This window comes from Mesoplodon mirus (assembly GCF_964341445.2).
Source record: "Mesoplodon mirus genome assembly, chromosome: 7".
NCBI classification, from domain to species: Eukaryota; Metazoa; Chordata; class Mammalia; order Artiodactyla; family Ziphiidae; genus Mesoplodon; species Mesoplodon mirus.
In genome coordinates, this window is record NC_138983.1 from 69,574,998 (window position 1) to 69,589,060 (window position 14,063).

A 14,063-nucleotide genomic window follows, 5' to 3' on the forward strand; every position below is an offset into this window, starting at 1 on the left:
AATAGTCAATAAAAACAGGCCAAAATATTAATTCTAAGATTATGGACAATATCTACTCAGCATACTTCTCTGACTATTCCTGCTCATTGTAGAAAATTTAGAAATAAAAGCATAAAAAATAAAAATAAATATATCCAGACAAAACTATAATTCAAAAAGATACATGCACCCCTATGTTCACAGCAGCACTATATGCAATAGCCAAGACATGGAAACAACCTAAATGTCCATTGATAGATGAATGGATAAAGAGGATGTGGTACATATATACAATGGAATATTACTTGGCCATAAAAAAGAATGAAATAATGCCATTTTCAGCAACATAGATGGACCTAGAGATTATCATAATAAGTGAAGTCAGAAAGAGAAAGACAAATACCATATGATATCACTTATACAACATAAATGAACTTACCTATGAAACAGAAACAGACTCACAGACATAGAGAACAGACTTGTGGTTGCCAAGGGGGAAGGTGGGTCGGGGAGGGATGGATGAGGAGTTTGGGATTAGCAGATGCAAACTATTACATAGAGAATGGATAAATAACAAGGTCCTATTGTATAGCACAGGGAACTATATTCAATATCCTATGATAAACAAAATGGAAAAGAATATGAAAAAGAATGTGCATATATATATATATAACTGAATCACTTTGCTGTACAGCAGAAATTAACACAGCAATATAAATCAACTATACTTCAATAAAATAAATTTAAAAAAATTTTTAATAAATAAAAATGAAAGTCACCTGTGACATGTCACCACTGTTACAATTTGGTATTTTGCTGTCCACTTACGTAAGAATAAAAATTTTAAGTATATTTTTGCACATAGTGCTTGCAAAATTTTTAAAACCTTTAAAATGGGGAAGAATAAGACATTTAGACATGTGAAGATCAAGTAATGTTGACTGAAAGAGTCAAAATCATATGTATGGGGACTTCCCTGGCAGTCCAGTGGTTAAGACTCCGCGCTCCCAATGCAGGGGTCACAGGATCGATCCCTAGTCGAGGAACTAAGATCCCACATGCCACACAGCACGCCCCTCCCCTCCCCGCAAAAAAAAAAAAAAAAAATCATATGTATGAAATGACTAAAACCATGTTCTATAAAGACTTATTTTTCACTGCTTTGTACCCTGTCGAATGTGTGCCATGTTACATATACCTACTAAAATAAATGAAAATTATTATTCCTCTACCTCCCCGCAAAAATCCAGAAGAAATACATTATGGTGAAATGAATATGAGTGCTTTTTACCTTCTTCTCTATTATCCAATTTTTAAGGTAATGTAGTTATACTACCTTCGTGATGAAAAAAATTTTTTTTAATTTTCTGCTTTCCTCTAGGTCACCATAATCCAAAGTATCTATTAGCAATTTCCCTTTAAACAACCCAAGTCTGCCCCCAAGCAGCCCTCTCTACCCCAGGGAAAAGCAGGGTGGGCCCTGTGGCGAGTATCTGCAGGGGGACCTACAGGAGCCCCTAGTCCTCCAACAGTGCCTGTGATCACTTCCTCCAGAGCAGGTAGGGAAGCAGAAACACATCCACACAGGGTGTACTGGCACTGCATGAAGCAGGAAGGCTGGGTGAGAAGGCCTTTAAAACGGCTGGCAAATGGAGATTAGCTTGCTTCTTCTACCCCAAAGTGTCCCTATATTTCATTCCCTTGAACATTCTCCCCCAGGCTCCCACTCGCCTCTCCTCTGGAATCATGATGGTGATGCACCAGGTGCTGAGTAATCATTAGTCTCACAATCCCACCTAAACCCAGAGTTTATAAACACTTTCAATATGAAGTGTCTAACACTCTCAAAAAAAAAAAAAAAAGAAAAAGAAAATTGTGAGACAGGAATTGCCTCCACTTTATAACCAAGGGAGATGAGGCTCCAGAAGGTTAAGGGAACCATCCAACCAAAATCCAGGCCTTAGTCTCTAAAGGTTGTGCCTCCCTTGCCAGCTGGCCTCTAGGTTCCTGAGTCAGGGACAGCTCTTCTCATTCAGACTCTTGGCACAGCCTGAGAGGGAATGCTCGGGAGGCAGGTGGAGAGCCACTCAGTCAGGACAGCTCTAGAGGTTCATACTGGCCATCTGAAGCAGGTCCTCGAAGGCCTCGACGCTGGCTAGAGAGGAGGAGCGGGCTGGTGGGGTTCACAGTAACTGCCCCCAAGGGAGTCAGGAACTACAGATCAGGAACGAGCCTATTCAGGTTTCATCAGTTGGAAGGGTTTGAATCTCAGCTCACCCTCCCACTCTGTGAGCTTGAGTAAGTTCCTTAATCTGTTTCCCATTTATAAACAGAGACAGTTATAGTACCCTCTCAGTAGAGTTTTTGGGTGGATCAACTGAGATGTGCATTGTGGTAAACACTTCACATGCACTGGCATACAGGAGACACTCAATAAACAGCAGCAAGTATTAATAACACTAACAATTAATATCAGCAGTGATGATGATATAGGAGCACATCACAGTGGGAGAATATGTATAGCCAAGGGATGGTGTTCGAAGTGGCTGAAGAAACAAGCGGGGCTTCAGTTTCTCAGTCTTCTTCGTCTTCAATATGTTTATAGCGAAACTGGTGCCTTTTCCCCTCAAGATGTACTGCTGTAAGAATCAGCAGAAATCATGCTGTGTGTTGAATTCTGGTGAAGTTCCATCCATAAGCTACTGAGCTAAAAGAGATGATCTCACAAGACCTATCAGGCAATATCTGAAGTAAAACAGAGAGCAGCCACAGCACCCTGGATATGGCGTGGGGCCTGCTCCCCCCACACCATCCAATCAGCAGCCTGGACACGCGTGAACATGTGCCGAGAGCCTCGGCCGGCACCTGGAAAGCCTGGACCACAATCGTACTCTGCCCCTGTGATACCTCAGACATGTTCCCTCTCTGGAATCAGTTTCCTTGTCTGCAAAATAAAATGCTGGACTAGCAGCTTTGCTGTGACAACAGCTCAGAGACCTTTAATCTCCAAGTTCATTTGCATGCAACTCTTTACAGACTGATGCTGGCTTCACCGCCTGCATTCAGGCTTCATGTACCAATTACTATGGACTTCCCTGGGTGCTGGCCATGAGGGAAAGGAAGGTGAGACTGGTTTTGATTTTCATAAACTATTTGATGGCCCTTCTGAAACCTTACCATAAAAAGAACCCGGCTTGGGCTTCGCTGGTGGTGCAGTGGTTGAGAGTCCGCCTGCCAACGGGTTCGTGCCCCGGTCCGGGAAGATCCCACATGCCACGGAGCGGCTGGGCCCGTGAGCCATGGCCGCTGAGCCTGCGCGTCTGGAGCCTGTGCTCTGCAACAGGAGAGGCCGCAGCAGTGAGAGGCCGCGTACCGCAAAAAAAAAAAAAAAGAACCCAGCTCTTGCCAGTCACAGGTAATAAACTAACAACTAATCTTGCAGAGGCAATGACCCAAAAGAGGTATTCCAACGGCCAGTAAGAGGAAGGAGATTAAATTTAAAGTGAGAGGGGGAAGATTAACTTTATGGGCAGAAACACGACAAGGGTAACATACTTGGCCAAATACAAGTCTAGAATTGATTGCTGTGCTGAGTTCCACACTCTTGAATTTGAGAAAGCCTCAAGTGCTCGTAATTAGACCTGAATCTTATCATCATCACTTAATATATGAATAATGTTTTATAAACACTTCCACATTCAAGGTGTCACTTAATTCTCATTCAAAACAAACATTTATTTCTATCATAATCAGATGAGGAAAGGGGCTCAAGACGGCAAGCGACTTTCCCCAAGATCCCACAGCTAGGACATGCAAGGCTGGCAGGCAAACCATAGACTAGAGTCCAAATTCAGTGGTCCTTCCAAGCTTATTTATGTCTTTCCTCTGCAGGCCAAAACAGAGGAGGAAAGAGCTTATATTCAGCGTGACTTCATTAATGTGTGCAATTCAGCACAGTAGCCAAGTCGGGTAGAAGCCAGCTATGCAAATTTAAAAAGTGAATCCCTAGATATAAAAATAAATGCTGTAGGATGCTTTTAGGGAACATCCCTGACACACAGCTTTTGCAGCTAAAGCTGTGGTTCTCACCTGGGGTGATTTTGCCCCCCAAGGACATTTGGTAATGCCTGGAGACATTTTTAATTATCACAACTGGGGGATGCTACTGGGATCCAGGGGGCAGAAGCAAGAAAATGCTGCTAAAAAATCCTACAATGCACGGGACAGCTCCCCACAGCAAAAAGTAACCTGGTTCAAAACAGACGATGAATGACACTTTCCATCTTAGCAAACTAGAGGGGCAGAAAGATGGGCTACGATTTCAAAGAACATAGGTCTATACAACTATGAGGTGATGTTAACATTCTGGACTTGGCTTAGGTTCTTCCAGCTTGGCTCCCAGCCCAAATTCATTGAGTGATCCTGGGCAAGTCACTTAACCACTCTGTGTCATATTTCCCCTGTAAAACAAAAGGGGTGACTTTTTTTCTTTTCTTTTTTTTTTTTTTTTTTTCTTTTTGGCTGTGTTGGGTCTTTGTGCGTGGGCTTTCTCTAGTTGCGGCGAGCGGGGGTCACTCTTCATCGTGGTGCGCGGGCCTCTCACTGTCACGGCCTCTCTTGTTGCGGAGCACAAGCTCCAGATGCACAGGCTCAGTAGTTGTGGCTCACAGGCCTAGTTGCTCCGCGGCATGTGGGATCTTCCCAGACCAGGGCTCGAACCCGTGTCCCCTGCATTGGCAGATTCTCAACCACTGCGCCACCAGGGAAGCCCTTTTTTTTTTTTTTTAAACAAAGTGATTCTCAAACATTCCTGTACCTGATAATGGCCTGGAATTCTAGCTAAAATGCAAATTCCTAGGTTCTAGTCCCAGAGATTCTGCATTTTTAACAGGCACGCCAGGGGAATCTGTTATAGACAGCTAGCAAAGCTGCAGTTTGAATAGCATGAGAAAACTAAAAATAAATAAATAAAATGTGTGTAGCTTTTTCTAAGCAGGATTTGTAAGTTTGAGGAACAGTGCCATCAGCACCCCAGGGGTTAATCTAGAGGCCACCTCACCTCTGATAAAACTACACGGGGCTCTCTTAAGGGAGCTCCAACTTCTCTAAGGATGAGAGGGCCTGGCAGTGGCCAAACCATGAAACAGAAGTCAAGGAGCAGCTGAAACCACAAAAGCAGCCCCTCAATCTGAGAGGATGCTCATGGAACAAAGAAGCCCCAACCACAAACACCCCAAAAAGGGTAAGGGAAGGTACAGGACTTAAGACGTCAAGTCAAATGCATTAGTCAACAGGGGCATAACCATCCTCGAATCACGTAAAGGAACCCACAGGCAAACCCAAATACCCTTGGTGAAGGGGCTCATTCACTCATGGCAATAACTTGGTCTCCTATTATCTCCTCTGGGAAGAGTATCTACAACATTCAAAAGGAAATTAGCATAAGTGAGGCCTTAGGGATCCCAGCCTGCAATAGGTAACAGAGAACCATGAAGGGTTGAACATTCACTGCAGGAACCCACTGCTTTGACCTCTCTGTCCTCTAGCCTGAAACTGAACGCCATCCTCTGCCATTCACTCACAGCCCTGTTCCCCATCCATCCCGTTTGCCCCACGTTCCAAACGTTTGAGAAGAAGGTGAATCCAGGCCCTGGCTAATGAACCGAATATAAACAGGCTCATTGCCTGTTTGTTCCTTTTTATCTTCCACCTTAACTAAAACATCCTCCTCCTGCCCAGGTCCCCTGCTTAATTACCAGGCAGACTGACAGCCAGAGCACATCTTGGTAACAGAAAGGGATGCTAGGTACATCCACAGGGACTTCCCATCAAGCTAATACCACCCACGAAAGCCTGTCACAATCCTCTCATTCATCATGTTATCCTTTCTGCTTCCATAAAGGATGTGAGCAGCCTACTGCTGCAGATATCACAGGCTTCTAACACATCTTTCCATAAAGTGAAACTGCTGACAGGACAGAGCAGGAATGAACATCTTACTCCTTATTCTGGGAAAATTACTGAACACTAGAATCACCTGTGGAATGTTTTTTAAAATGATGGTGCCACAAAAACAGAAATATAGATCAATGGAACAGGATAGAAAGCCCAGAGACAAACCCACGCACATATGGTCACCTTATCTTTGATAAAGGAGGCAAGAATATACAGTGGAGAAAAAGCCTCTTCAATAAGTGGCGCTGGGAAAACTGGACAGCTACATGTAAAAGAATGTAATTAGAACACTCCCTAACACCATACACAAAAATAAACTCAAAATGGATTAAAGACCTAAATGTAAGGCCAGACACTATCAAACTCTTAGAGGAAAACATAGGCAGAACAGTCTATGACATAAATCACAGCAAGGGGCTTCCCTGGTGGCGCAGTGGTTGAGTTCGCCTGCCAATGCAGGGGACACGGGTTCGTGCCGCGGTCCTGGAAGATCCCACATGCCGCGGAGCGGCTGGGCCCATGAGCCATGGCCGCTGGGCCTACGTGACCGGAGCCTGTGCTCCGCAACGGGAGAGGCCACAACGGTGAGAGGCCCACGTATGGCAAAAAAAAAAAAAAAAAAAAAAAAAAAAAAAAAATCACAGCAAGATCCTTTTGGACCCACCTCCTAGAGAAATGGAAATAAAAACAAAAATAAACAAATGGGACCTAATGAAACTTAAAAGCTTTTGCACAGCAAAGGAAACCATAAACAAGACCAAAAGACAACCCTCAGAATGGGAGAAAGTATTTGCAAATGAAGCAACTGACAAAGGATTAATCTCCAAAATTTACAAGCAGCTCATGCAGCTCAATATCAAAAAAACAAACAACCCAATCCAAAAATGGGCAGAAGACCTAAATAGACATTTCTCCAAAGAAGATATACAGATTGCCAACAAACACATGAAGCAATGCTCAACATCATTAATCATTAGAGAAATGCAACTCAAAACTACAATGAGATACCATCTCACACCGGTCAGAATGGCCATCATCAAAATATCTACAAAGAATAAATGCTGGAGAGGGTGTGGAGAAAAGGGAACCCTCTTGCACTGTTGGTGGGAATGTAAATTGATACAGCCACTTGGAGCACAGTATGGAGGTTCCTTAAAAAACTAAAAATAGAACTACCATACGACCCAGCAATCCCAGTACTAGGCATATACCCTGAGAAAACCATAATTCAAAAAGAGTCATGTACCAAAATGTTCATTGCAGCTCTATTTACAATAGCCAGGACATGGAAGCAACCTAAGTGTCCATCCACAGATGAATGGATAAAGAAGACGTGGCACATATATACAATGGAATATTACTCAGCCATAAAAAGAAACAAAATTGAGTTATTTGTAGTGAGGTGGATGAGTCTGTCATACAGAGTGAAGTAAGTCAGAAAGAGAAAAACAAATACCGTATGCTAACACATATATATGGAATCTCAAAAAAAAAATGGTCACAAAGAACCTAGAGGCAAGACGTGAATAAAGACACAGACCTACTAGAGAATGGACTTGGGGATACGGGGAGGGGGAAGGGTAAGCTGGGACAAAGTGAGAGAGTAGTATGGACATATATACATTACCAAATGTAAAAAGATAGCTAGTGGGAAGCAGCCGCATAGCCCAGGGAGATCAGCTCAGTGCTTTGTGACCACCTAGAGGGGTGGGATAGGGAGGCTGAGAGGGAGGGAGATGCAAGAGGGAAGGGATATGGGGACATATGTATATGTATAGCTGATTCACTTTGTTATATAGCAGAAGCTAACACACCATTGTAAAGCAATTATACTCTAATAAAGATGTTAAAAAAAAAAATGATGGTGCCAGAGCCCCAACTGAGACTAAATAAATCGGAATCTCTGGCGTTGGGTCCCAGGCATCAGTATTTTTAAAAAGCTCTCCAAGGGATTCTAACAGGCAGTCAGGGATGGCATTCACTGGGCTAAGGCCTCACAGTAGGGACACTGGGCTCCAACTTGTCAAGGTAAAAGTACCAGCAATATTCAGCTCCAAAGTGCACAAGGGATAACAATAAGGTGAGGCGGGGAAAAAACGCTCCCCCTCTTCAAAAGGAAGAAAAACCATCTGACATGGAATTTTCAGTGGGGGCTGAAGAGCAGAGAACTAGCTTTTTTACTGAGTGCGTAACACCACTGGGTTTTGCCTCATAAATGCTTCTTTCATTTCAGTCAAGCACTAGCACTGTACCAGGCACTAAAGGAAGGAACAGCAAACAGGAAACAAAGCATCTCATCTTAAGAGTGCAGACCTTCTGAGGAGGTAAAGCTGGAACATCAAGCAGTTCGTACTGAGGCAGGATCTCCTGGTGCTGACCTGGAAGGGACGGCAAGGAGCTGGAGGAGGTCAGCCAGCCTGGGCCGGGCCCCAGGGACACTTCAGGCTCCAGCCATGCTCAGATACTCCCACAGGTGCTGCAGGACTCAATCCCCAGTCTGTTTCCTGTACGGCTTGGTCCACTCTGCTGGCCTATTGCCAGCCAGCTCTAAAAGGCCTAAGTGAGGGACACAAGGGGCCTCTTGCTACCCATGAAGTTGCAGCTATATTCATTTCCCTTCCAAATTAACATCCTACTGCCCCATAAGAAAGCTGTCAGCTCTCAACAAAGGACTCTGGCTAAGAAAGGTAGCCGAGGCTCTTCAGGTGGAGGGCACAGCAGCTACTTGATGCCAAAGGTGGGAGGCCCAGGGTGGGACCCTACCCTTTCCACACTGACAGCGGGCTCCCTCATCACCAGAATGCACTCAAATGCCCCTCCCTGCCTGGCTGAACTCCTTCACTGCAGTTACCACTTGGCCAATGCACTTGGGACTGAAACACAATTAATCCCTGCTTTAGCCACATTTCTTTTTTCCCAGAGAATGAATCTGATAGACCCGCAGTGTCAATAGGAGAGCACCACTCTGAATGCTAATTGCCCCCACGAGTTCTGCAGAGGGCACGGGAGAGGCCGGGATGCTGGCCTCCACGCCATGGGCACTCTCAGGTTTGGAAACCCTACCTGGTGTTATCGGCAGCAACTCGATGCAGGGACCGCCCTCCTAGTCGTGACAGCAGTAGCCAGAGACCTTCAAGTTTCCTCCAGGGTAACATAAGGCTGGTGGCCGGAGCCGCGGTGGTCAGGCAGTGGGGAGAGAGGCGAGTGGGCTGCCTGCAGAAGGTGCACAGATCCGCTCCACTTTGCTCCACTCCCACTGAGGGGAGTCAGCAGCGGGTGAGGATTTTAAATGCAGCAGATGAGATTTAGGTTAGATTCACAGATGAACTTCCTGACAGAGAGGGAAGCACTGGAGAAGCTGACCGATTACTTAAATTTCACTGGGAAGCTACAAGGGGCTGATTGTACTGTCTGCCAGGAAGTGAGTGAGCGGTGAGGAGGCAGCCTCCTGTGCACAATGGTCAGAAGCAGGAACCTCACCCAGCTGGCCCACAGCCGCCTGACACGCCATAATGTTTTTGCTTTAAATATAAGGTAAACAGAACAGTCCGATAATCCCCACCAATATGTACTTTTAAATGTACTGATTCTTTGGTCTAGGAATTTCCAGCTCTAGGAATCTAAGAAGATAGTTTAAAAAAAAAAAAAACCAACCATAGTCAAATATTTTTACATATTTTAGGGGAAAATACGTATTTATGTATTTCAGTAGTTGCAATCTAAATGCCCAACCTCTGAATGGGGAATGATTAAGAAAATTATGGTACATGTACCCAACAGACTATTATGCAGCAAATTAAGATGTTTCTAAGGAATACGTAATAATCTGGGAAATGCACATGATATAATGTTAAGTGAATAAAGCATATTCAACTCTGTATCTTGCGAAAAAGTATATGTTCATTTCAAAAAGAATGGAGGGAAATACACTAAAATGTTAGCAGTAATCATCTCTGGGTGTGGAAGTAAATGTTTTTATTTAAAAAAAATAATTTCCAAATATTCTAAAATAACCACTACCTTAATAACCAGAAGATGTAGACATTCAAAAAAAAAAAAAAAGGAACAGTCTATTCTTTGAAATACCTCAGCGCCATAAATCTACTTTATCTGCACGGCCATTATTCCCAGAAAGCAAAACAGTGACACTCAATCCTGTACTTGGCAAGATGAACACAGTCTCGCTTCCAAAATGGCCCAGCAGACCCACTGCAGCCACCTGAAAACCACCTGTCACCATTTCTCGCTGGGAAGCACAGGGTCTTCCCCATCAAAGAGTCATGGGTCTCTCATTCTGTGGCCAGACCTCCGTTCACATCCAATTACAATGTGCCTAAGTGAGTCTGAAAGGCAAGGGAGAAAAGTGGAATTTCTGCAAAGAACTGGAATCTGTTGGATTAACCCTGAGAAGTCTCAAACTGCCAGCTTTACAGATGGTCCCTATTTACTGAATGTCCGCTCTATGCCAGGAACTGGGCAGGATGCTTTCACATACTTTGCAAAGTAGGAATCATTAGCTCTATTTTACACATGAAGAGACTGAGGCTCCAGAACTCACATCAACTTGCCTCAAATCACTAAATGTTGCTCGCCCAACTTCCAAGTCAGGAAAATTTCCTCCTCAGTCACCTCTAGCGTTGGCATCTTTGCAGGGAACACAATGCAGACTACACTTCTTCCTTCCAGACTTACATTCCCACTCTCGGTACCCTGAGACAGGCCACTCCCTGTCTCTTGCCCACTTTCTATCTCTACCACCACCCACAGATGCCAACACTCTAGCCCCATGTGGACACGTCAATGATCCACTGTGGCCAAATTCCCCAACCTGCCTCATGACCCTTAAGGATGAGTAGTAGTGCAAGATAGGGCTCACTAACAAGGACCTTCCTGGAGGTGTCTGAAACTCTGGTGAGAGGAGAGGAGTTCACAGCAAGAACACATTCCTTCAGCATCTCCTTTAGGCTCACAACATCTCTGAAGCAGGCAGGCCTCTTATCCCCTTTTACAGATGGAAATACGGAGGTTGAAGAGTAGATTGACCTAAATCTAGTAAGAAGCACAGCCAGCACTAGATCTCAGCTCCTCTGATTGCTGACCCAGTGATCTTCCTACCACAGAGGAGAACACTAAGAACGCGAGCTCGAAGGCCTGAAGGCCTGGATTCAAATCTCAGCCCCACTACTTACCAGTTACGTGGTCTTGGGCCCATTACTTAACCTCAATTTTCCTCAGTTGCAACATGAAGAAAATAATAGTCCCTACCTCTCACAGTTGTTGTGTGGATTAAATGGGAAAATATATGTGAAAGACCTAGCAGGTGCCCAAGATGGTGTTAGGTCTATCATCACACAACCCTGAAGGCGTAGCACCAGGACTTTTCCATTTTAGTTCCCACTGTGCAAGGCTTTAGTCTGAAAACAGGGCCATGAGGACCTGCACCAACTTAAACCAGCTTTCTGCCTTGGAAGGCCTGGCCAGTCGCCTCCATCTAGTTTTCAGATCTTATTGAGATGACCTTGAATATGCTCTTCTTTCTCCATAAAAGCTCTTCCCAGCCTCCTTCATCCCCTAACTCCAACTCTCCTTCAGTGGCACCTCTGAGGTCAGCTCATCCAAGAAGGTTTTCCCCAGGCTGAATTCCCTTATCTCCCACAGATTCCGGAACTTACAGCCCTAACGGGATACTTATCACTGTTATCAAAATTGGCTCTGTATTTGCCTGTCTCCCCCACTGGACTGAGCACCACTGAAGGCAGGCAAGGACTGTGCTACGTTCATTGTTTGATCTTCAGTACCCATCTGGTATCAGTTTGTATTATATTTGTGGTGTAACAAATTACCACAAATTTAGCAGCTTAAAACAACACACATTTACCATCTTACAGTTGAGAAGGTCAGAAGTCCAAAATCAGTTTCACTGGGCTAAAATCAAAGTGTCAACAGGGCTGCATTCCTTCTGGAGAACCCATTCCTTGCCTTTTTCAGCTTCTACATTCCTTCCTCACAGGCCTGCATCACTCCAACCTCTACTATAGTCATCACATTTCCTTCTTTTCACTCTGACCCTCCTATAAGGATTCCTCTGATTACACTGGGCTCACCCAGATAATCCAGCATAATCTCCCCATTCCTCACTTAATTACACCTGCAAAATCCCTTTTACCACATAAGGTAACACTGACAGGTTCCGGGGATCAGAACATGGACCCCTTTTGGGGAGGGAGCCATCTTTCAGCCTACCCCACTATCACAGCTCTTAGCGCATAACAGATGGGCAGTGACTGACTGCCTCCTGCAAGAAACCAGGCTCCATGTGGTCCTAAACCACTGAGACGTAGAAGCTTCTCGACAGGTTTAGGAGGGACCCAAAGCCTATAGAGCCCCTGTTCTAGCCAAAATCTCCCAAAGGAGGCCTTCTCTTCATAACCTGCAACTCTTGAGTCTCTTCAGCTAATGTGGAAGCAGCCCACACACCTCTACCCTAGGTAAAAACCTACTGGTTGATTCTCTGAACTCCGAAAATATGGATAAATGAATCAGTCTCAAAAATCATTCGGTAATTGCCCTTTAGATAGACTGACAGGCACAGTCTGTCTTCCTGGAGCTCACGATCCACACGGCGTCATCATAATGTGTACAGAAGCCAAAAGGCAGCAGGATAAGGATTTTACCACTTACCAGCATGAGTCAGATTTGATAAATACACATATTATAGATACAGCACATTCTGTGAAATTCTATCAAAATCAAGCTTTAAATTAGCAGGCTACAGCAGCAACCTAGCAACCCAATCACATTCATTTCCACTTGAGCCTGGTGCCTGAACAACAAAGTGTCAGAACCCTGGACAAGGGCAGGCTGGGTGCAGGGCGCACCCACCTTGTAGAATGTGGCAGGTGTCAAGGAGGGGCAAGGGAAGGAGCCCAAGCTGGGATCTGAACTCTCACTCTCCAGTCTACCCTGTGTGACCATGGGCTTGTTAATCAACCTCTCAGAGCTTTCTCAATATACAATATACACACAATGAACCCATTCATACTGACCGACAGGTAAAATACCTAGTAGGTAATATGCTTCCACTAGGGTCTGGCCCCCTTCTTCCTGCTCCTAAAAGAATCAAGTTGATAGGGCAAGTAAATCCGCTCAGAGAGTACAACTTGGTGTATCCGCGCTGTTTCCCTAATGTCATCCACGCATTGCCCTCACACTGCCTCCATGATTCTGCCACCTCGCTGTCCAACCTGTACGTCCACTTTTTCCTTTAAACAGACAGCACAGACTTTAGACACATCCTAAGCAACAGTAGCTGCCAAATGATGAGTTCAATATTCCAGTCATATTTCACATGAAAAAATCATATACTCAGGTGTAAAACTATTAAAATTTTAAATACTCACCCCTGTATTATCCCATATCCTGTTACATTTTGGGAAACTCTGGTGAAAAAACCTGAGTTCTGGTCCTGACTGCGCTAACAACTACTAGGTATGCCCACGTCAGGTCCCTTCTCTGAGACTCAGTTTCCCCCAAGTAAGAAAAGAAAGAGAATGATGTAGACAACCTTTCCATTTCCTCCAGCTCTGAGGTTATGAAATTTATTATCAAGTGGTCCAGATAAGCAAAAGAATCCAAGCAGGGAATTTTCGGAAAAGGTAATGAATACCACTCAAAATAATTAGAATCATTTATCATAAAAGATGACAGAAGAAAAAGATGAGAGGGAATGACAAAGAGATAAATGCCATACCTTCCCTCATCTTGAAAGACTCAGACTTTGTGCTTCTCTTTTAAGGGATTTTCAAAAGAGAGGGCCCTTGGTCTTAAAATGGGACAACCTGGATTTGAATGTCAGCTTGGATGGTTGTTAGTTTTATCACCTTAGGCAGGCCATTTAACCTCACAGTTTTTCTACAACTGTAAAATGGGTAACACCCCCTTCACAAGGTTGTCTGGGGATTAAATGTGAATTACTTGTCTAAAGCACCTGGAACAGAGCTGGATACAGTCGCTGTTTGCTATTACTATTACACCTGGACTAACTGGTGGAGTACACATCTGCCTCTCCCACTTAATGATAAACTCTCTAAGGGCAGGAATGCCTTGCTCATCTTTCTCTCCCCCACCGT

The 14,063-nt window shown here is 44.4% G+C and overlaps 1 protein-coding gene across 9 annotated transcripts in view; it reads right to left on the minus strand.

Moving 5' to 3' along the window:
* Positions 1–14,063, minus strand: part of PLEKHA7 (pleckstrin homology domain containing A7) — a 214,642-nt gene that overhangs the window by 118,047 nt on the left and 82,532 nt on the right. The window contains exon 1 of one of the 9 annotated variants that reach the window (XM_082628643.1): positions 8,998–9,502. The exons of the other annotated variants lie outside the window; for them this stretch is intronic. Within the exon in view, the coding sequence (XP_082484769.1) occupies positions 8,998–9,089 (92 nt within the window). The 5' untranslated portion in view covers positions 9,090–9,502. Of the gene's footprint in view, positions 1–8,997; positions 9,503–14,063 lie in introns of those variants that run through there. 9 annotated transcript variants of the gene reach the window in all.